This window comes from Misgurnus anguillicaudatus, chromosome 6 (genome assembly GCF_027580225.2).
Source record: "Misgurnus anguillicaudatus chromosome 6, ASM2758022v2, whole genome shotgun sequence".
Taxonomy (NCBI): Eukaryota; Metazoa; Chordata; class Actinopteri; order Cypriniformes; family Cobitidae; genus Misgurnus; species Misgurnus anguillicaudatus.
In genome coordinates this window covers 783,199-808,529 of record NC_073342.2, presented here as the reverse complement: position 1 = coordinate 808,529, position 25,331 = coordinate 783,199, and the positions used below count along the sequence as shown (strand labels likewise).

The window sequence follows — 25,331 nt, the reverse complement described above, 5'->3', positions numbered from 1 at the left end:
GGTCTAACTCCGCCTCCCTCCGCAGACAGTAGATGTTATGTATATGTATACACAAGCCAACATTAATCTTTCGTTGTACTCACACAGTCTCTGGCGGTCAAACTCTTCACCACCACTCCACAGAACAACCCGATTGCAAAGACGGCTGCTGACGAACACCACGGTAATATGCACATCCAGGGGCTCACCCACAGCATATGCCAGGCAATATAACGACTGGTACCGGCAGCCTTTCTGTTCTCCCATGACGAAAAGGGGTGGAGGCGGGGTTTTTTCTGACAATACACACAGCAAATACACTGCACCACTTCAAAGTGAATTTTTCACAACAACACAGACTCACCCACCTCATTCAAGTGAACACTTAGGACGCCCCGTCTTCCTCCACTTCACCGTAAGCCCACTAGGCGTTGTTAGCACGGCCCAGTCAACGTCCACGTCGCTGTAGCAGCCAAAGCTCGTCCTCCTCCGGCTCTCCCACCACACTGCTCCGTGGTAGGGCCGTCCTCCCTTTTCTGGAGTCGTTCGCTACACAATGGGTTAGTATACAGCGTGCCCACAATCAATATTGCATACTCACAGTCACCATATAATCTTCTCCGATGCTCTCCCCTTCGACACACACAGGCAAATATTCCCAGCCCCACACAACGAGGCGTTTCCTTCCTATGACAGGGTTTACACAATGATTGCAATAGTTTCCAGTTTCTTCATATAAACAACCACTCACGCTAACTCCGATTCTCCTTCTGTTCTGTTTCAGTTCCTAGCGTTTTCCTGTCGTCTCCCAGCCACTACGGTTTGTTCCGTCCCACACAGCCACGCCAGCTTCAGCCTGAAAGGATACCAGCCACAACGACAGCTGCCACAACAAGCGCACAACAACAGCACCAAACGAACTCCTCCGTGGTGCTCCTTTAAACGATCCACAGCATACCTTTCTTTCACCTCCTGCGGCTCTGTACTCTCTCCGCTCGCTTCCCAGCGTTTTCCCGGATCAACAGATCGTTCGGGCTCTTCAAAAGGTGCGTGTTTTCAGTCCGCCCTTGGCGAAAAAGGAGCTTCCCTGAGTCAATCGCTGCTTACTTTTGTTCCTGCAGAGCTATTTATGTCTCTCATCCTCACACAACCTCCAATCACAATTTGCTTCTTTAATTCGTTGCACCCGTGGCTCGTAAGGCCCCGATTGCGTTGCCCCTGGAAACCAGGAAGAACTGGTGCTTCTTAAAATATGGTCCGGGCGGAAACTATCTTTGGGCGGAACCAAGTTTGGCCATTTTCGGTTCCGCCCTATAAAAGTCACCCTGTGACATATATTTACATACTGTATAAGCTTGTGTTTTCGCCTCCGCCCCCAAAGGGAACAGCGTGACTACTAAATAAGGATAGTTCGCCCAAAAATGAAAATAATGTAATTAATGACTTACCCTTATGTCGTTCTAAACTCGGAAGACCTCCATTCATCTTCGGAACACAGTTTAAAATGTTTTATCGTTAGATTTAGTCCGAGAGCTTTCTATCTCCTTCATTGAAAATCTATGTATGGTTTCCATGTCCAGAAAGGTAATAAAAACATAATCAAAGTAGTCCATGTGACATCAATGGGTCAGTAAGATTGTGTTGAAGCATCGGAAATACAGTTTGTTCCAAAAATAGCAGAATTACGACTTTATTCAGCATTGTCTTCTCTTCCGGCTCGAGCGTGAAGTCACGTGACTGTAGTGCACGGCTGCCCTGTTCCTCAGACATGTTTGCTAAGTTTTTTTTTCCAAACTTATAGCGTGCATCTCCCCAGACTGTAAAGCTCGGGCGCACAAAACAAAACAAAAATAAAAGAAGCTGGGGCGGAAAGAAAGTACTTTGACGTCATCTCTATGTCAGTTCTTGCAGCGCAGCATGAGTCCAAACACACAGAATTTACACAGAGATCGTTGTATTCTTTATATAATTGGCTACATGCTTTGTCTATCAATATTTTCCATGAAGTTATTGGCTGATTGAGGAACGAGTGAGCGATTGGTAACATCTCTAAAGGACGTCAAGTTTTCGACGGCGCTGTTTGGATGATCTATGATACTACCTCCCTATTTTAAATACAAACTTTGAAGGCGGGTTCATGTGTTTAACGGAGTGTAATCTCATATACCCTTACATGTTACGTTGTAAATAGTCTTCAGATTGTATATATTGTATTACCAGACATTCATGCGAAATCTGATGCAAACAATCTATATTTCACGGATTATACGCATTTGTGAACAAAAATGGTCATTGGATAATCTGAAACAGACTGGATTCGACTTCTGATCCCCACAAAGGTAAAAAGAGTCATGTTTATTTTTGCATGTTGTTATTTGGTCATAAAATACTACATATCATGCTAGAACATCTGTATCTCAAAACGGCTTTACAGGGGGTATGGCTTAGCTAAATGAGATGTAAATGAGCCCTATTGTCTCCCTCAGTTGGAAAGAAGAGTCCCTTTCGTCTCGATTTTCTCGGTTTGAGTATTTCTGAGTTCCTATATTCAAATGGGCACAACTTCTCCAAATCTTATCAGATGTCCATGTGTTACACATCGTTGGAAAGCTTAGAAACTGCACTTTCAGAATCTGTGAATAACTCAAAATGCCCCAGATCCGACTTGTGTCCCTACTTTCCGTGACTGGTCACATATATATATCTCGCAAGGGTTTTTCCCTCCTAGGACTTTTTGACTTCTCCTAGGGGGTTTTTCAACCTGGGGAGGCAGCCTTCTTGGGCTTAACTTAGCACCCTCTTCTATATGTTACATTAGTAATACGTTTGCTTATGTTGATTCATAGCCGCAGCAAATTTAGCTGCTTGTGCTATCGTGTATTATTTTGTGATATCTGTCGATTTTCTGTGCTTTTCACTGCTTCTATTAATGTAAAACTGCTTTGATACAATTACCAAATTGTGAAAAATGCTATATAAATAAAATTGAATTGAATTGAAAAGGGACAGGGACTACGCCCTATGTCCGGGTTGAACGCAATAGAGTACCTTTTTGACTGAAGCACGAGGTCAAAAACACTCCCTGTGTGACGTTTAAAAAAGGCCAGCTACCCAATGCTTGTTCCAGTTATTTCAGGGAACCAGGGTTATGTGAGTAACCTTATGATTCCCCTTTCAATGCGATTCATTACACCAGCTAAAGTGAGCTCAGGAAAAGAGCTTGGAGTGTAAATCATCATATAAACAGTTGACGTGTGATTATGTTGTAATTAAACTGACAGGACCTGCGTTTGTAAGGCAGGAATGTCCAGGCTGCAAATCTGAAGTGTAGATGGCGAGGACCAGACGGCTGCTTCACAAATGTTTGAGATTGAAATCCCTGTAGACCATGCCCATGATGAAGCCATACCTTGTGTAGAGTGGGCTTTAACACCGAGGGGGCACCGCTTGTTCAGGGAGGCGTATGCAAAAAAGATGGCTTTAACAATTGATTTGCATAACCCCTGATAAGGCATACACAATGACTGATCTGCGAAGCTAAACAACAGCTGGTCTGTCTTCCTGAAGGAGGCAGAGCAGTTTGTGTAAACTCTAAGGGCTCTGACGGGGCAGAGCGGGTTAGGTGGTTGTTGCAGGTTTAAATCTTCATGCACTTCTGAGAAACTACGATAAAGTCATGTCTGGCCAGCTACTAGAGCATGATTTGTTGCTATAGCTGCCACATAGACTTTAAGCATAAAGGGCACACGGCCGCTATCCAGCAGCTCATGTAGAATGAAAAGGGATATGTCCCACGCTACAGTCTGCAGGATCTAAGCTCTTTGCTATACACCAGTCAGAGAAGATGGACCACTTTTGTGCTTAAAGGCGCCTTATGGAAGGGGCCCTAGCCTCCGTTATAGTGTTTAGTTTTGCCATAAGAGAGCAATAAACCAGTCTTTCGGATGAATTAATGCCATTTTCGTTTTGCTGTAAGCATTTTAAACGTCTATGCCATCACAGTGAGGTTGGGTGGGGGGGCAAGTGGGGGACCCCTAAACAACAGCATTTACATTGTGACTAGCGCCTGGATAAAACAGGGGATCTAGAAACACAAATTCATTTAGGGTAGTCCAGCCGAGGTGCGACTTAACTCCTTTGTTTCCGGGCTCTCTGCTGCTATTGTGTCTGTACTTAGATTGACCTCAAGGGTCTTATTAGGGTTAATGATGTTTATGTCAGACTCTGACTCATCCATGCAGAGGAGCTTGGCGTGAAACCCTGCAGTACTTCCATTGAGTAAAGGGCAGACAAACCGGTAATATATAATTCATATACAAATATTGAGCACCCTGTAAGAGAGGACTAAATAAAGGGAAATATTCAAGCCTCAGCATAAATTATTCTCAGCATAAAGAGCATAATATATTCTTTTGAGACCTTGCCCCTTGAGCAGGGGGAGGGGCATGGGGCTCTGTAGGCATCTAGTGCAATATTGCTGTACTGTGGAAGCAACGAGACTAGAGTCTCGTCACGGCTCCGCCGCTTTGTCCATCTCTGCTAAAGAGAGAACGTCAGGGCGGTACAAAGCTGCCAAGCCGCTGAATGAGATTGTGCCATTCGAGGAGGGGGAGAGGCGTGAGGTTCTGTGAGTGCTGAGCCCAAAATGGCTGCACCACAGCGGCAACAAGCCCTTGCGAGCTCTGTCCTTTTGTCCATCTCTGCCAGAGAGGCACACAAGCCCGTATGTGCTCGTCTAAGCATTCATGTTTGTTCCATGGCAAGTGAAGGCTTCATTCTTTTTCAGAGGTGATCGCGATGAAGGATAAAAAAGGTACTCTATCGTGTTCGACCCAGACTTATATAGGGCGCAGTCCCAGCCCCTTTTTGCAGGGTCAAACGCCATTTGTCTGTAATTTTTACAGACGTTAACCAATAGGATTCAATCGCAGTGTAAACCGCAGCTACTTACGCAATGTGAAGTGAATCGTATTGAAAGGAAACTTTATGTAAATTAAATGATATTATTACCTTAGTTATGTTCCAAAAATTATTAACCAAGTAAGCTGAAGCACTGTGTGAAAAGTATGAGTTTAATGGATTAAGAGAATGCACCCTTTGGCCTTCATCACTTTATTATTGACCTTAAATTGTATAGTCATATAACCTACATTTCTTTAGAAAGTTAAAAAAGTTTGTAACAGTTCATTAAACCTTGGTATTTGTAGTAAAACAGTAGTTATAAAAATGGTAATCTGCAGGAAATGTTGGGTTACGTAGATGTGATTTCCTGCATTCTAGTGGATTTTTGGGTGGTCTGCTAAAGATGTGCAATACCCAAACTTATTCTGATTCAAGTTTGGCATCATGACTTGTTGGCAGAGGCGTCATGCCCATTCAAACTGAGGGGGCACGTGCCCCCTTGGTTTTTTTGAGCCAATGGATTTTGCATCCAACCTCAAAATCAAATAAGCGTTCATTAATCTGCTGCTGAATTTGGCTATCTGAGGAATTAAAACGTGTTAGAAACGCTCACAACATTTCCAAACCCCAGTACGGTAATGTGCAGTGTACCTCCTCTGTGTAGAAAATGTATGGTTTTAAACCACAATATAGAATAGTGTTTAAGATTTGACCTTATTGAAATTTTCACCACCCTAAATGTATACAGACACATGCACAAACAAATAATTTCTTTGAGTACTAAATTGGACGACATTTCATTGTCACATACTTATTGTTACATATAACAGGGCCAGATTTACTAAATGGGGCAAATTAGCACAAGAGTGCAATTAAAAAAAGCGCTGATGGGAGTGATAATATCTGCGGGTTATTTACTAAAAATGTGCAAATTAAATAAGACAGGCGCAACAGCTGAGTTCCATAATGACCAACAATCTACTAAGAGCAGCACAAATTAGTTCAGGGTCACAAATAAGCTGAGCTGATGCTCCTGCGGGTGATCTAATGCCTGAAGAGCTTGAGTTCAGCACCACCAACATCTTAACTGAAAATTCGGGGTGAAATCCCAACTAACAAAGCCAAAGTACACTGAAAAGATCTGGAAGACATAAAAAATTGACAGGTTACAAAAAGTTTTGAAACAACTGCTATTGTGTGACTTCTCCAAATGATTCCTCTTTTATTTTCTCCAGCAAATAAAAAATAACATGGCTTGGCAAAACATATTATTGAATAATATGCTCCTCAGACATCCCAAATAAACTGTTACATGTTAAAAAATCCTCTGCCTTGTAGCCTACCATGCGCTCTCTGATGTCTCTTATCAGCAACAAAGCAGCCATTTTGATTTTTTTTTTTTTTGCATTAAATAATGTCTCAAATACCAGTAATATCACACGCGCAAACTTTAGTAAATCACATTGCGTGAATCATTTAAATATCCTCCCATAAATTTTGCATCTGAAAGGGAAACTCTTAGAAATGCATGCAATAAGGTCAGTTGCAAAAATAACCAGACCACACCTTTTCAGCGCTAATAATACACTGAGCGTCTTTAGTAAATCCCAACAGTCGTCATTTAACACCAAAATGAAGTTTTGCGCTGGTGCCAGCTGTAGTCTCAGCTTCTCATAATCAGAAATATCTCGTTGTCTTTCGTGGGGTATCTATATCGCTAATCTTGGGGTGCCGCTAGCTACAGACGCCAGCAGCGCCATAGTACTGTTGGGAGTTTGAAAAGGAACGAACAAGTCTCGGCCAAAGATCAGATTTTTTTTTTGCATGAGTAGCCTAATTGGATGTGTGGCGTGAGTGTGTGTGAAAACAGGCAAAACCATGTGTCACATGGCGAAAGCATGAGAGTTGGCAGCTTTTAATAAAGTCGCTTCAATCCGCCATCATATTTGCTGTGCACACTATTGTTAGCTATAGTAAAATAGGCACTATAAAACGTGAGAGACTGTGGGCTCTATCTTACACCCGGCGCAATGCGGCGCAATGCGCGACGCAAGTGTCATTTGCTAGTTTCCACCCTGCGCAATTATAATTGCCACGTTAAGTGCCGCGTTGTTTAAATAGCAAATGCATTTGCGCCCCCTTTTGCGCCCATGGGCGTTCTGGTCTGAAAACGAGGTGTGTTCAGGCGCATTGTTGGCGCGTTGCTATTTTGAGGCAACTAAAATAGACTCCGCCATTGACCAACAAAAACCTAGTCTAAAGTCAATGGCGCAATGTATTTTTTTTTGTTATTTAAAGAGCGCATTAGTAATATGCGCATAAACGGGACGACAACGTGGGTTTGCTTAACACATACATGAATGCGCAGCAGCACAAAAACGCTTTTAAATATGCAAGATTAAAAGATTGAATGTAAAAGATTATTATTGAGTCTCTTGGACATAAATGAGGACTAATTATGAGACGTTAGAAGGCACAAAGAGCTGCTTCACCTAGGCCTGGGACGGTAACCGTGAATAATATTCACTTTACATGTTCCTTAAGTAATTTGCATGTGTTTTGTATTGAAGATAAATAAATCATGTTATTTAACTTGTTGTCTTGCAAATAAACCGCAAAACCGCATGAATTTGTTGATTACCACCCCTAGCTTCACCTGCAGCCTGGTAAGTAAATAAATGCTTTGCTTTAAACAAATGCATCTGTTTTTAAATGTTTTTTAAATGCTACCTCACGGATTTATTGTATATGATGACTCTGTACCTGTGGATATGGTGAGATGATACATTTTTTTAAAGGGAAACTTCACCCATTTGCATTAAGCTTTGTATCGTTAGAACCCCAGTCATGTTTTTCAATGGTCGTGCATCATTCCCTCAGTTTCTCCTGAGACGGGAGAAATGCTCATTTCAGTGAGGCACTTCCTTCTTTCAATGATGCAAAAATCGTCATTTTATGTCATTGAAAGAAGGAAGTCCTGTATCTCTGTTGAGTGTGAAAGACTACAGACACTCATTCCTCATTTTTTCAAGGTGGGGGCTATGGGTGGGACCCACTCACGCTACAGCAACCCATCCTCACCCCATGTCGTCAATATTTGACGACATTTGACCATTCGTCAATATGTGACGGGGAGGGTATACCATTCGCGTCATTTTTTGACGAACTGGGGACTTCAATACTATTACGTCCGTTGCATTCTCTTTCCTATTTTCTTACCATTTTCGCGTTGGTTTAGGGTTAGATTTACATAATGACATCCCTACCCAAACCTAACTCTAACCCCAACGCCAGGTGACAACTGTTTAATTTCGCGTACACTGTTTAATTTTGCGTAATCTAACCCTAAACCGACGCGAAAATGGTAAGAAAATAGGAAAGAGAATGCAACGGACGTAATAGTATTGAAGTCCCCAGTTCGTCAAAAAATGGTAAAAAGGTATACCCTCCCCGTCACATATTGACGAATGGTCAAGTGTCGTCAAATATTGACGACATGGGGTGAGGATGTGTTACCAACACAGACGAAAAAAAAACGATCAGCCGCCATCTTTATTATTAGCTAAGCTAAACAGACGTTGTGGAGTGAGCCATACTTCGTGTTACAATAACAGCGGAAGTTAATCAATATGATATAGAAAAGGGTGATTTTGCAAGCGTGATGCTCTAATCCGCTGTTCATTGCACCTTTATGAGCCACAATACAGCAAAGAGCTCAGGCAGATGGAGGAACAGAGGCCCGAGGAGTAGGCCGGAGCCTGGGCTTCGGCTGAGTAGAGGAGCCTGGGGAAGACGCCGCAACCCTCGGCCTCTGCTGCGTAGAGAAGCCCGGTCTGATAGTGCTTCTACTCTCGCTGTGTGCCTTCTTTTTATCATTTCTGCATCAGATAATGATATGGATGTTTGTTTGGTGAAGGTTTCCAGGCAACTTTTTTGGACGCGTTTGGACATGTTTATTTCACAGACGCGTTTCGGCTTACGAGCAAACGCGCTGCAGAGTATATGAGCTTGGACGGACTCTCGCTTTGTGCTTACGGTTTAACATTTCTCCATCAGATAAGGATATAAACGTTTGTTTTGTCACTGTTTCGGGGCACTTTGCGCGTGCTTATTTCAAAGACGTGTTTCAGCTTACGAGCACAAGCTCCAAGAGCTAAGACAGCGCGTCTGTGGAGATATTGTGCAGGGGACGCGTTTGTGTGCAGGATGCAGGGATAAACGGACATCTGACTGTAAAGTGAGTGTTTCTATTTTCTTTGTTATACTAAGGTGGCATTTATGTACACAATAGCATATCTGAGCGGTGTTTTATATGTCTATGTGAAAGCAATGAGGCTGATATTACACAGATGTAAATACAGTAAGCAAGAGACAAAAAGAAAATTGGTAAAACTAAATAAACATTTAAAATGCATACCCTTTTATAAGTACTTTGAAAGACATGTGTACTGCGGATCTGAAACCGCACGTTTCTGTTTAAATAAGACTTTGCTACACCAGACCAGAGTGTTATTGTGTGTAACACAATGTAACATCACATTTAAAAGTAAGTCATGATTGGTGTCTGTCAGACACAGTGGTGGCTATTTTCTTTGTTTTTTTCTAACGTGGCATTTATGTATACAATAGCATATCTGAGCCGTGTTCCGATTAATGGGAGTGGCTTGCAGAGCTGTCCATTTTGGTGCATAGTAGGAGTTGTAGTTTTTCATACAAATGTGCTCTAAATGTGTGTCTTTTCTCTGTCAAATAGGCACAAAATTCTAAATTTATGTTACATTTTGACTACAAATATGACCCACTTTCAACAAAGATTAATGTTCCTATCGATGAAATGGCCCTTTAAGTAATGCTAAAAAAAATCTTGTGACGCTGTCCAAGTGCTGAAAGGAGAGCCGTTTGTAAATTCTTTATCCCCTGTTTGTTACAAATAAAGTATTTTTTGAGTACAAACCTTTTCTTACATACTTGTAAATTATTTTTTGATGATATTGGATAGCCATACATTTAAAGCAACTATAAGCCTGCTTTTTTCCTTCCATGACTAAAAGAAAACGGGTTTTAAAGGTTTTAATCCAAAAAATAACAATTTCAATACAAGTGAAAACAACACAATTATTTAACATTAATCTTAAACTGGGGATCTTCTTCCTCTGCTTAGTTTTTCACTTTACAAAGTCCGTCATCTAAATAGGGATTAGACATAGCGCCAGCGCAACAGGCTTTTAAAGGGGATGAGAGCTGAGACTCTCATTGGTTTATTGCACGTTACGCCCAAAATACTCCCATTACTCATTAAAAAAATTGTAACTACCCTTTTTGACCATGCGCTCGGCGCACAAACCATTTTTCCCGTCGTTAAATTAGCAAAAGTGGGTTCAACACGCCCATTTAGACGTTGCGCTGTGCAAATACAAACAGTGCTTTTCAAATAGCGCTTCAGCTTATTTAGTTTAGTTATGTTCCAACAATTATTATGTAATAATATAATTTAATGTACATAAAGAGTTTTCTAAGTTATCATTTTACCCTTTCTTGTGCTCCACCTTGTGACCATTTAAGTCCAAGAAGCGGTAAAGAGTGGTCGACTGTGGGTGATTTTGCTTCCAAATGCTAAAACTCCCTACTGTATAATCCCACCACCCAAACAGTGATTGACAGGTTTACGTTCAGGCATTGGAAATGCAAATGCAAAGGGAATTGAGATTTCAAAGCAAGTGAAATAGCAAATGTGCAAATTGCAACTTGTAATAAAATACAGCAGGGTCGTAACTGGAAAAACAATGGAAATTCAATTGCAAATGGACTTTGCTTTTCCATTTGAAATCATACATTGTACGTTTGCATAAACGGAAATTAATTTAAATCATGTCATAGTTTTTACAGCCACAAGTCGAAAACGCATTTGCAAATACAATTTGCAATTACATTTTAAATATTGTCTGTAAAAATGTTCCATAGAAATGTGTCAAAATGTTTGACTGGTAGTATACATAACCTAATCATTTTGAAGCTTACCCGTAACTGCTGTAATCCCTTGGTCATTCTCAGATCACTACGATACTGTTTGCCGAGCACTACTCTGATTTCAGATGTGTCAAGTGGATATAGTTTCCCCAACTCTGTGATGCAGTGTGCAGCTACTACCACGCTGCGCTGGTTCACCAGGGCTCCGCTGCAGATGAGCTGCCAATCACCCAAATCAATCTCTTCCTCCATCAGCTTAGCATCTTTTCCCTTTATCTCTGCCACACTTGAGTGTTTCCCTGGTTTACTTGAAGCAGGCAAACGATAGATGGCAGCCAGCCAGGGCCAGTTAGTCTCTGCTGGGTGCTGATGGTCAAAGTTTGTCAGCTTTCCACATACTGACATAGAAAAAGAAGAAACAAATAATAAAGAATTGTAATGGTGTACTTATTATTACATCCTATTACATGCAGTATAGTTTATTTTTCTTGCACTACCAAGAAGGTCACAATAAACATTTGTCAGCTCATACACAATTGGTAGATTCATATAAAACTTCATCAAATGAAAAATTCTGTAACCATTTATTCACTCATGCTCCAAATAAAATTTTCTTTTTCAGTGGAACAAACAAAGAACTTTTATTCTCAAAAAGAAGCTCTTGTGTAAACATATGAGTAAGCTCTGTTACATGGTGAAATTACAAAATGGACTGTGATATTGATGTAGGGGCCGGGCACAAATTGATTTAGCTCATGCTTGTATATTGCACAGCACACAAACATGGTTTCAGAACTAAGCACTAGAGCTGGAGGATGGCTTTAAACAGCATTCCCATCTCAGAGGGTCATGATGTTTGTGGATGGGCTAATGCTATTTGCATATTTATGCAGGTCTAAAGAGTTTGTGTATTTTAACCCCCAGGGGTCCAAAAACACGGCACCGCGTTTTGACGTGTTTTCTCCTTACCATAGCAGAATCAACCCAAAACACTCCATCACTAATAATCATACACGTACGTGTTTGACATAATTTGAAACTGTGAAGGGTCCTCTTTAATTTGTGAACATTCACAATAACAACAGATCTTTGTGTTTTTGTTAAATAAAGAAAATAAACAGGGTGTGCACTCCGACACTTCTCTCCGCCAGCTGTCTCCTAAAACACGTCAAAAAAATCAATTGAAACTCCGTGAATACTCGTCACACAAACACAATACACATATCCAAAGAAAGCCTGGAATGTCTACTTTTAAACAAGCTAATTATAATCGTAAACAAATATTGACTGTTTATATAATCTGCATTGAAGTAAAGAGAGTACAGTTTTTCCTGGCTGACTTCATTATCTTTAATTCGGTCACGCCCACAGGCGGTACACGCTGTTTGACATGGTAATGAAGACACGATCTGTTCAAACCATAACAAGCAAGCGTAAAGTTTTATCAGATTTAAAGACTTTACCGCATGTTTGGATGATAAACTTTACACACACGTGAGGAATATCTTCATTTATGTCTGGACATTTAGGAAGAGAAGCGTTTATCTTTAACGTTACCTAAGAAGAAGAACAATGGAAGACGCAATGGAGGAGGATATATTCCTGAAGAAACTGTAAGTCATTTATCTTCATTTATATTTGCTATTATGGCTTGTGCAGTTCAGCTACACAAGCAACCTCAGCAGACTGCACGCTTCTGATTGAAAAACTTTCGCATTGTTTACAAACGAAGACGCGTGATCGTCACGTAATGGCGGATCTACATGCTGTGTCAGACACAGTTATTCACTTTCGTTTTCTTCATGGAAACTTTCAGTGAGCCTGCACTGCAAGATCTTTTAAGTGTGTGCTGTAATATGATTCCATACATTGTTTACAATTCCATCCATTGCGCTTTACACGCGACACCGTTGTTATGAGCTCCGCGTTGTTTAGGCGGAGACGCTAGTACTCGCGCACATGGACGCCATATGCAATGTGTTTTTAAAGTTCATACACGCTTACAGAAACGCGTTATAAACAGAAGCTAGGCGATCAATGTGCATCTTAAAAAACTGTCAAAAACAGCTTTTTATAAAACACTGCAGATGTTTATCTGAGATGTTCTGAATTTAGTCCAAATGTACATGATAATTGATCTGAATGTAGTGCTATCAGTGAAATTTACCCATTAGTTATGTGTAAGGGTATTTCTTTATGCTAACAGCTGTTTATAACTCTCTTACATGTCTGCATCCCTCTCATCAGTACAAAACTATGAAGTGGAAAAACATATTCCCTTTTTGGACATAAAGTTATATGGTAACATGAGGCACATGAAGTTTCGTTGTGTATCAGCCTCTCAGTCCACACAAGGTTTTGAATAGGGTTTGCTTCCAAACAAACTGAAAATGTCCCACCGACCCTCATCTCCACTTCTATTATATTGTTAACCTAATAAACCCCAAACAAAAACATACATTTGTCCTCACATTCTTTACTGTAGTTCACTCTCAGATTCCTGCCTAAAGGCTCATTATGCAGCTCATGCGAGTCTTTTGTTGCTCAGCTGTCAATCAATCCTTCTCGCATATGGCCCCTCTAAACAATTTCTAAGTTCAATTCAATTCAATTCAATTCAATTTTATTTATATAGCGCTTTTCACAATACTCAATTGTTTCAAAGCAGCTTTACATTAATAGAAGCAGTAAAAGCACAGAAAAATGACAGATAGCACAACATAATACACAATAGCATAAGCTGTCAAATTTGCTGAGGCTATGACTCGACATTATGAACGAGCGTATTACTAATGTAACGTCTAGGAGAAGAAGCAAATTAAGCCCAAGCAGGCTACCTCCCCGGGGTAAAAAACCCCCTAGGAGAAAAAAAACAAAAACCCCGGGTTGTTGAGCCGAGGAAAAAAATAAAAAGTCCTAGGAGGGAAAAACCCTTGGGAGATATATATGTATATAAACACATATAAACGGATAAGGAGATTAAGCGGGGATTAAGCGGGGTTTAAGCGGGTTCTGCCGGTGGTCGTTGGTCAGGCATCAGCTGGGCATCACAGTGATGGACGACCAGTAGATCAGAGGTGAGTCGACTTTCACATCTACCGGAACTGGGTCTGTTTGTCCCATTGTCCTCAGGGTCGAGGACAGGACAGGGAGAGAAAAACAAAATCATATTAGCGTAGGGGCCGTTCACATGTAATGCAAGTGTCACACAGTGATGTGGTTGAATCAGCTTAGTTTCAGACAGACTAACTATTGCGGCATAATTATATTATCCACAGTTGAGGATTTTGCAAATTGGGGGCCCACTGCGACGGTATATATGGTAACTAAGGGTCACCTTCTGATTTTTAAGAGAAAGAGAAAATGAAACCTGTCGACCCGTTTGACTAAGGCCTGTAACCCCACTGTCGTCGTTAATGCAGGTTCAGTGGCAAACGGGTCTATATTGCATGCTATTTACAAGATCATGAGAAAACGCCAACATCGCAACCTGACCATACGTGCCAACCCGTTTGACTAAGGCTGGAGGCCCCACTGTCGTCGTTAATGCAGGTTCAGTGGCAAACGGGTCTGTATGGCATACTATTCACAAGACACAAAAAAGCGCCAAAATCGCAACCCGACCATACGTGCCAACCCGTTTGACTAAGGCTGGAAGCCCCACTGTCGTCGTTAATGCTGGTTCTGGGGCAAACGGGTCTGTTTGGCTTAGTATTCGCAATATAAAGAAAGCGCCAAAAGCCCAACCCCACCGTACGTGCCAACCCGTTTGACTAAGGCCGGATGCCCCACTGTCGTCGTTAATGCAGGTTCAGTGGCAAACGGGTTTGTATGGCATACTATTCACAAGAACACGAAAGTTCCAAAATCGCAATCTGACTATACGTTAAGATAAGGTTTTTATTTATTTATTTGGTTGGTCTGTTTTATGACCGCGAGTGCTTTGTTCGGTACAAATAACTATTTCGAGTTAAGTACTTTTACTAGACAAATTATGCGAATGCTTTGTTGAAGAGAAAAGTTTTAAGTCTAGATTTAAAATTATCGACTGTGTCTGATTCTCGGACATCGGTTGGTAAATCATTCCAGAGCTTAGGGGCTAAGTAGGAAAATGACCTTCCACTTTTAGACACTTTTGATAGTCTAGGGATAATCAAGAGACCAGAATTTTGTGACCGTAGTGTGCGTGATGGATTGTATTCTGATAGTAATTCTCTAAGGTATGAGGGTGCTAGGCCATTTAAAGCTTTGTAGGTGAGTAGTGATATTTTAAATTGTATGCGATATTTAACTGGTAGCCAGTGTAAAGATGCCAGAATTGGGCTTATGTGGTCGTACTTTTTAGATCGAGTAAGTACCCTTGCGGAAGCGTTTTGAACTAGCTGAAGCTTGTTTACTTGATTTGCATGGCATCCCCCGAGTAGCGAGTTACAATAGTCTATTCTAGAGGTCATAAAAGCATGGATAAGCTTCTCTGCGTCAGATGTAGACAGTATATGGCGTATTTTCGAGATATTTCTAAGGTGGAAGAAAGCTGTACGGCAGACAAATAAGACTACTAGATTCTGTTACAAAAAGTCTTGTTAAAACATGTTTAGTATGGGTTTTGTGGACTTATATCAGTGACTTAAAAATTTAGCTTTTTTAAAAACCATGCATAAACATTACTCTCTCAAAAATACAAACATGTACATACATGTAGCTCATAAAATGTTGTAGCCCAGTTTGTGCTGAATGCAGTGTTATGAGACACTTGCCATTATTATGAGGTGCATGTCACAACCTCTGACAGTGTCCCAAAATGGTCAGACCCCAGAGGGTTAACCACAATATTAAAACAAGAGTAGGATGTGAGTTATAGTAACATACTTTAACATGCAAGGCAGTAAGAAAATGTTTATTTTGATATGAGACAAGGGTTTAAAATACATTGTTATTATTCATCCATAATGAATATCATGAAAGATCTGTAATGTATTTTGAGCAAAAACTTTACAGACACATTCTAGGGATACCAGAGACAATTTGTATATTGCCGAAAACACCTACGTTAGGGGCCCTTTAACAAGTCTATGGGCCCTATCATACACCCGGCGCAATGCAGCTCAATGTGTGACGCAAGTGTCTTTTGCTAGTTTCAACCGGGAGCAATTATCATTTTCACGTTTAGTGGCAGGTTCTTTAAATAACAAAAGCATTTGCACTCAAATGTTGCGCGCATGGTTGTTCTGGTCTAAAAACGTGGTGTGTTCAGGCGCATTGTTGGCGCGTTGCGATTTTAAAGTCGCCATGAAACGGAAGTAGCGATTGCCTTATTTTCCCCGTGGTGACGTATATCCGAATGAATGGCTTCTGAAATGAAATAAGGCAGGGCTGGATTTGAATTTGTCCATCGAGATCTGATTGGATCGTTTGAAGTTGGGTTGTGTTGCTAATTGCTAATCACTGCGATCTTCTCCTGGACCCCGCCCACCTGCCATACCATATGACCGGAAGTGAAGAGAGATCGTTTTGAGGAGGGGAGGAGATTTGCATTTTTGATTAAAGATTATGAGCACACAATTTTTTTTAAATAATGAAGCTCACAGATAAGTCATTTGTTAATTATACCACAATATTAATATATATATATATATATATTAGGGTGACCAGATGAGATTGGCTGAAATTCGGGACGGGGGGGGGGGGGGGGGGGTGCAGACGTAACGGGGGGGTTCATCCAATAATAGTTTTATTTATTAATTTTATTTAATAATAAAAGATATTGAATTTCAAACGGAATCAATCATATTAATATAAGTACATATGCATATAAATACATTTATATAATACGTATAGTATTTTATACTTAATACAATAATAGTTCATACAATAATAGTTTTCTTTATTTTTATAATAAAAATAAGGAATTTCAAACTGAAGTTACTGAACTAATCCTATTTTTATTAATATAAGTACATATGCGTATAAATTTATATAATACGTACAGAAGTATTTTTTTAACAAAGTGCCTTGCCCTCGACCAATCTGAGTCCTTCACGCGACTGACTGTCACTGCCTGCACTTTCAACTGTCCTCGCGGTTGCTGCAACTTTCGCTCTCTTAATCAACTCTATAAAACAAAAAGGTCCTATTGTCTTTGTGCATATAGATGAATTAGATAAATTAATATAAACAATACAATGTCAGCATATTTCGCGGAGGTTTTAACTGCTGCCAGCACAATGAGAGCCTACAGTATAAAAACAAGATGCTGCAGCCAATGAGGAGCCGGCAGCGGCTGGCTGCAGCCAATGGGCAGCCGGCGGGGGCTGGCTGCAGGATGACTTAACCTACTCGCTCATGTTTTATCAGACAACTACTACTCAAGATTTTGCTTTAGTATAATTTTCGGGGAAATTAAAGCGGGATTCGGATTAAGATTTAGCTTCAGTATGATTTTCGGGACAATTAGAGCAGGATTCGGGATTTGGGACAGCAGCTTAGATTTCGGGACGTCTGGTCGCCCTAATATATATATATATATATATATATATATATTTTTTTTTTTCATTTCAATTTCATTGTAACTTTAAGGCAACTTTTTTAAAGAGCCACACAGATCCAAAATCGAAACTGACCTGAGGGCTATTTCATAAAACTCGCTTGGAAAAGCGAGGATTAAAGTTACAAACTCGACTTGAATTAACCTAACAAATGAGGGGAGGCTAAAGCGGTTTCAAAAAAAGGCAAGTGAAGCTTACGCAATCCAACTAATGTGATCCAGATTTCCCTAGTCAAGATAATTGCGCGTGCACGCTATTCTTGAGCAGCCCTAGGAGGTCGAGCGTGGATCAAATCGATCCAAGTTAAAGTGAAAGCGGTGATTTTTGATAAAAATGTATGAAAAATGTACTACTGACCGAAAATTATAATACTGCTTCAATACACAAACCCATAAAATATTTGAAAAAGGCCTTATGGATCAAATCCTTGCATGCAGAAACTAAATTTAAATATATTGTCTTATTTTAAAGCGATCACATGAAAGCATGAAACACCGTTAGAAATGATGGGCTAGTGGTTAGTGCTGTCAGCAACGCATGCGGCGATCTGGGTTCGATCCCCGTCAATGCTCATGTGGCTATACTTTTCTAATTTTTATATACTGTACTTTTTAAAAAATAACACAAATCTTAACTTTTAAAAGACAATTTGTAGTTTACTAAGTAACCTAAATAATACATATTTAGCAGATGAATGATTTTAATACATTTAACTTTAAATGTAACTTACATTTATTTATTTTTAATTTGGGAGTACATTTTAAAAGCAGCAACTTGAGTGGACAAAAAAGTAACAGGTGAAAATAAAACATAAATATATTGTCATAAGAACTGTAGTTGATTTAAGCATAATTATATGCTAGAGGTGTCTAATCTCATTATGTCAGCTGCCAAAGATGTTAACTGGCAATGAGGAGAGCACTGTCATCTATCAGCAGCACAGCTTTACTCCTGCAGATGAACTGTTCTTGAAAGAAAAAAATGGGGTCACTGAGAGCATGGTGGGTGAACAGCATATGCATTTCTGAATTTACAGTAGTACAAGAAATGATTGTGTAAAATCATATATGTTACACATATTCTTGACCAGTCATTATTACTTGACATGTTACTCAAAACATTTTTGATGGCAAATTATGTATGCGTTATAGAGTCACAAGTCATCATGTTAAACCCTGGGAGTATGAGAGATTTTAAACCACTGGTTTATTATCACACTGTTAAAACAATTAGCTGTAGTTATGCAGCTGTTTGCCAGTAACTTATGTAGATTTAAAGGTTTATTATTTACTGGCAACAGTTTGTTCAAAGTTAAATCAACATTAAACATGAACAAGTCTATGATTTTACAGCATAAAACTATAAAATAACAGCCTCATGCAAAGCATTTTGTGAACCAGAAATCCTCATCAACCTTTTTCCGTTGTTTCCTTCATATTTTGGTTCCCAGAATGCTTTGCATGAGGCTGTTATTTGATGGTTTTATTCTGTAAATAAAAAGACTTGTTAATGTTTAATGTTCATTTAACTTTGAACAAACTGTTGCCAGTAAATAACATACATATAAATCTACAGTAAGTTACTGGCAAACAGCTGACAGTAATACTGTAAGTTCTACATAATTTTTTAACAGTGATAGTGTTAGGTGTTGATAGATAAATAGAGTTTTATGAATGGTTACAGGGTGAGGATCAGTTGAAGAAAAGCCTGAGGTATAAGCACATTATACTGTAAGTGTACAAGCCTTGTGAGCTGAAAAATTATTGTATGCAGGACACTAACAATCTTCTCTGTGATAAAAAATAATTTTAACTCATTACAACAAAATGCCAAGAGCATACCATCACATAATTATATTGTATTCCTTCAGCCATGCAGACACCATAATTTTTTTTAAATTTCAAGAAAAATGTAACAACTAGAGAAAGATACAAATACTGTAGATCTTTAAAATAATGTTTATTTTTATGCACACCAAGCATAAAAAAATGAAATGACTGTACTTGACTTTTGTGTGTTGTATATTTAAATTAAATTTCCTCTTTGTGTGACAGACAATCTGAATAAAAAAATTAATAAAAAAAAATTAATTTCTTAAATTTGTTAATAAACTATTATCCTTATATAGTAGTATATAGGCTAGTTACTGTAAGATTATCATTTATATTCAACATTTGATAGGCCTATAATATACCATATTATGAAACAAATGTCTATATTTTATTAATTATTATTGTAACAAAATTTATCAAATTTAATATATACGTTGATTTTCTTTAATTGTTAGATTAATAGTGGTTAATAAAGTCAAATAAAATGTGAAAAAGTCAGCTGTAATATAATTGCATTTACATTTCAGTGTTAGTGAAAGTCTAGTTAAGCAACAAATGAGGCTTAGCCTGACAGTTAGCCTGCTCTGGACCAGGCTAGTTTCCAAGCATAAGTTTCCATAGTAACCGGGGTTGAACTAGTTCAAGTTTGTTTTATGAAAGAAATCCACCGGTAATAAGCCAGACTTAACAAAATAAGCCTGGCTTATTCTGTAATCTAGTTTTATGAAACAGCCCTCTGTATTGCAGAGTGTTATGTAGCTGTCCATCAATGTAAACAATGTGCAAAACCAAAAAGTGCACGATTAATAAAGTGTTTGGCTTCTTAAGTAGGGAGTCGACTCTGAATCGCTGAAACGAGTCGTTATATGGATTGGATCTCCTGCTTGACTCTGTCCACGTCACACAAACACTTCCACGTCACACGAGATACTAATCTCCGCCTACAGCCTTGCCCGCAGGAGAAATGAAAACTATGACCTGCCCACAGCTAGTTATGAGCTGCATAATGAGGCAGGAATGTTGGGAACTACAGTAAAGAATGTGAGGACAAATGCATACATGTTTGTTTGATGTTTATTAAGAAGTTAACAATATAATTCAATTCAATTTCAATTCAATTCAATTTTATTTATATAGCGCTTTTCACAAGTGTTAATTGTTGCAAAGCAGCTTAACATGAGAAGATGTAGAGGAGAACACAGAAAATCAATAGATAATAAAAGAAGTAGAGAAAGCGGTTAAACCGTACAAGCGAGCATATTAATAATTTAACGTATACAGTAAAGTGCTAAGTTAAGCCAAAGTTGGCTGACTCTCCCTGGGACTAAAAACCCTCTAGGAAAAAAAACCCAATGGGAAAAAGTCCTAGAAGGACAAAAACCCTTGGGAGGAATTAATATATATATATATATATATATATATATATATATATATATATATATATATATATATATATATATATATATATATATATATATATATATATATATATATATACAGGGTGCGATTTGTAAAAAAAACAGAGGGGGGGATGTTTTCATAGGCGTCGATTTCGGCAACGGTGGGTACCCACCATATTTCGTCATGAGTCATTTTGTACCCACCATTAGTTTTAACTTTTTTGACTGTTTTCAGTGGTTATGAAGAGCAATATATGAGAAATTTGGTAATCATTGTCCGACCTAACAAAAATCCATTATAATATTATTATTATTTTTTATATATTTCTAATTAAAATATTTCTAATATTCAGAAATGCGCTCCCCACTCACGAGCTCTGATCGGAACAAACCCGAACCTCACTGTCTGCTGAACTTGCGCAGAAACATAAAAATATAACCAGCTTTTCAAAATGGTTTTAAAACTAAACATTTATACTATTTTAGCACAAATTATGAGCTTATTGACGATTTTTTTATCATTCTTGACATAATGCGTCTCTGTCCACAGCACATTTCAAAACATTTTAATTCATAAAAATAAATCATGAGAACATGAACTCATCACTGCATTTGCAGGAATTGTAAAATCTTTTTTCTTATTAACTCATGAAGCAGCCTAACGCAATATTTTTACTCTAATAGCTTATCTTTCCCCACACATATGAACTTTGATCATGCACAACGAAAAAACACGCAAGAATTAAATCTTGAATGGCAAAACTATATGGCACAACATAGTGTCATCTTAAACATAAATATGAACAATGTATTGATTGCAAAGTTAAACCATTACAGTAGAAACAGTTTTAATGCTGCTTTTAAAGTAATAATATTAACTTTACACCGCGATGCTGAGCTACAGTGAAATGATAGAAAAGTCAGATGCATTATGTGTTAGTCACTTAGCCTCATTTGCGCAAACTGGACGCGCCCGCGCCTCGCTAAACGCCTCATCGGCATGTATCATGTGTAACTTCAGCCATTCTCAGTGGTTTGACTGGGACACTAACTCTGCTTGTCATCATAAACAGATAATCAGATTGTTATGTTTATTCCCGTTATATTAATATCCGTCTGAATGTGCTGCATTTCATCGTTTCGACACACAACTCCATAACCATCTCGCAAGTGTTGATAGGTGAGGTGTAACCAATCAGATAGCGCCGTGGGCGGGACATTGAGCAAGTCTGCAGAGTGGTGAATACAGAGAGGCTGCGTGGCAGCTGTATCAGAGCCAGCCAAAGTAGCGCATTTTAAAACAAAATTGACTTTAATCAAACCACGGATCCGTGATAAGTTTTGTGATCCGTCTCGCCACTAGTGTAGTAGCACTGATCACTTTGAGGGGGGGATAAAATTATCCCCACCGGGGATAAAAATAATTAAGCAGAGTCAGGGATACATTGACCAGAAAGGGGGAAATCCCACGCATCCCCCCCGGCAAATCGCACCCTGTATATATATATATATATATATAGAAACGGTATGGATAGGAGGCGGGTAAGCAAATTAAACTGGTTTAGCTGGTGGTCGTTGGTCGGGCATCGGCTGGTCATCACGTTGAAGGACAGCCAGTGGATCAGTGATGCAATGATCTTCACAGCAACCGGAACTGGGTCTGTTTGTCTCATGGTCCTCGTGGTCGAGGACGAGACAGGGAGAGAAAATCAGAATTCTATTAGCGTAGGGGCCGTTCGCATGCAATGCAAGTGTCAAACATTATAGTGGTTCAAGTCGGCTCGGTTCCAGACAGGCTAACTATTGCGGCAATAGTATATTACCCATATGAGGTATGTGAGTGCTTTGTTCTAGACAAACTAACTACTGCGGGAAATGCAGACCCACTGGACATTTTATGCGAATGCCTTGCTAAAGAAGAATGTCCCAAGTCTAGACTTAAACTGATCGACCGTGTCTGATACTCGAACATTATTTGGTAAATCATTCCAGAGCCCAGGGGCCAAGAAGGAAAAGGATCCACCACCCCCAGACACCCTCGATACTCCAGGGACAATCAAGTGACCAGAATTTTGTGAGCGCAGTTTACGTGATGGATTGTATTCTGATAGTAGTTCTTTAATATACCAGGGCGCTAGGCCATTTAAGGCTTTGTAGGTGATTAGTAATATTTTAAATTGTATGCGATATTTAACTTGTAGCCAGTGTAAAGATGCCAGAATTGGACTGATGTGGTCATACTTTTTAGATCGAGTAAGCACTCTTGCGGCGGCGTTTTGAACCAGCTGTAGCTTGTTTACCTGATTTGCATGGCATACCCCGAGTAACGAGTTACAATAGTCTATTCTAGAGGTCATAAAAGCATGGATAAGCTTTTCTGCGTCTGATGCAGACAGCATATGGCGTATTTTTGAGATATTTCTAAGATGGAAGAATGCTGCGCGGCAGATGTTGGCGATATGACTATCGAAAGATAGATTGCTGTCGAACATTACGCCTAAATTCTTAACCGTGGAAGATGGCACCACCGTGCAGCCATCTATGGGCAACTTGTAATCTGACATGTTATGTTTGTAGCGATTCGGTTCAATAATAAGTATCTCTGTCTTATTGGAGTTTAGCATAAGAAAGTTTTGTGCCATCCAGTCCCTAATATCACTAATGCAGTCTGTTAGCTTAGAAAACTGGTGGGTTTCGCTAGGATGCGACGAGATGTAAAGCTGGGTATCATCCGCATAGCAGTGAAAACTTATGTTATGTTTCCTGATAATGTCTCCTAGAGGTAACATATATAACGAGAATAGGATAGGGCCTAGAACTGATCCCTGCGGTACACCGTATTTAACGGGGGAGTGATATGACTCTTCCTCATTTACATAAACAAAATTATATCGATTGGTTAGATACGATCTGAACCAGGCTAACGCCTGACCACTGATGCCAACATAGTTTTCTAGTCTATTGAGTAAGATTGTGTGATCTATTGTGTCAAAGGCTGCACTAAGGTCTAGTAATATAAGGATTGAGATTTCACCACCATCGGATGTTAATAGGAGGTCATTTGTAACTCTAAGCAGCGCTGTCTCTGTGCTATGGTGGGGCCTGAATCCTGATTGGAACTTTTCATATGTATTATTATTTTCTACGAATGTGCGTAGCTGGCTTGCCACTACTTTTTCTAATATTTTAGAAAGAAAAGGTAGATTTGAGATTGGTCTAAAGTTATTAAGATCTCCCTGGTCAAGGTTTTGCTTTTTAATGAGCGGTCTAATAACTGCTAGTTTGAAAGCTGTTGGAACGTATCCTAATTCTAGAGATGAGTTAAAGATATTAAGTACCGTGTCTGACACTACATGAAAGCTGTTGGAACGTATCCTAATTCTAGAGATGAGTTAAAGATATAATCAAAATAGAAATGAAGGTCAGTAGGACATTTTCAGTTTATTTGGAAACAAACCCTATTCAAAAACTTAACTTGTATAAACTAAGAAACTGATACACAACAGAGCTGTAAACTTCATGTGGCTCATGTTACCATATAACTTTATGTCCAAAAAGTGTGAATATGTTTTTCCACTTCATAGTTTTGTACTGATGAGAGGGATGCAGATCTGTAAGAGAGTTATAAACAGCTGTTAGCATAAATTGTCCACAGAAATACCCTTACATACATAACTGATGGGTAAATTTCACTGATAGTACATTCAGATAAATTATCATGTACATTTGGACTAAATTCAGAACATCTCAGATAAACATCTGCAGTGATTAGTTTTATAAAAAGCTGTTTTCAGATGACTGTTTTTTAAGATGCCCATCGATCGTCCAGCTTCTGTTTATAACGCGTTTCTGTCAGCGTGTATGAAGTTTAAAAACACATCACATATATGGCGTCCATGTGCGCGGGCTCGCGTCTCCGCCTAAACAACACGGCGCTCATGAAAACGGTGTCGCGTGTAAAGCGCAATGGATGGAATCGTAAACAATATATGGAATCATATTACAGCACACACTTAAAAGATCTTGCAGTGCAGCCTTACTCAAAGTTGCCATGAAGAAAACGAAAGTGAATAACTGTACACAGCATGTAGATCCGCCATTACGTGACGATCACCCATCCTCGTTTGTAAACAATGCGAAAGTTTTTCAATCAGAAGCGTGCAGTCTGCTGAGGTCGCTTGTGTAGCCTGAACTGCACAAGCCATAATAGCAAATATAAAATGAAGATAAATGACTTACAGTTTCTTCAGGAATATATCCTCCTCCATTGCGTCTTCCATTGTTTTTTCTTCTTAGGGAACGTTAAAGATAAATGCTTCTCTTCCTCAATGTCCAGACATAAATGAAGATATTCCTCACGTGTGTGTAAAGTTTATCATCCAAACATGTGGTACAGTCTTTAAATCTGATAAAACTTTACGCTTTCTTTGTTATGGTTTGAACAGCTCGTGTCTTCATTACCATGTCAACAGCGGGTACCGCCTGTGGGCGTGACCGCATTAAAGATAATGAAGTCAGCCAGGAAAAACAGTACTCTCTTTTATGGATGTCCCGATCCAATCACGTGATCGGAATCGGACGTTACCTGCCGATCAGGATTCAGATACATATGCAGGGTTTAAATTGGGCCAGGACAGCACACATACTGAAGGTCTCGCGCTGCTCCGCGCCAGTGTACGCGCTGTGCTGGTGCGTGTGAAGTGACG

The 25,331-nt window shown here is 39.4% G+C and overlaps 1 protein-coding gene across 7 annotated transcripts in view; it reads right to left on the bottom strand.

Moving 5' to 3' along the window:
* The window catches only part of pamr1b (peptidase domain containing associated with muscle regeneration 1b), a 174,404-nt gene that overhangs the window by 4,623 nt on the left and 144,450 nt on the right, over positions 1–25,331 (bottom strand). For all 7 annotated transcript variants that reach the window (XM_055192301.2, XM_055192300.2, XM_073868331.1 and 4 more), the window contains one exon: positions 10,900–11,246. In XM_055192301.2, coding sequence (XP_055048276.2) covers positions 10,900–11,246 — 347 coding nt within the window. The remainder of the gene's footprint in view (positions 1–10,899; positions 11,247–25,331) is intronic.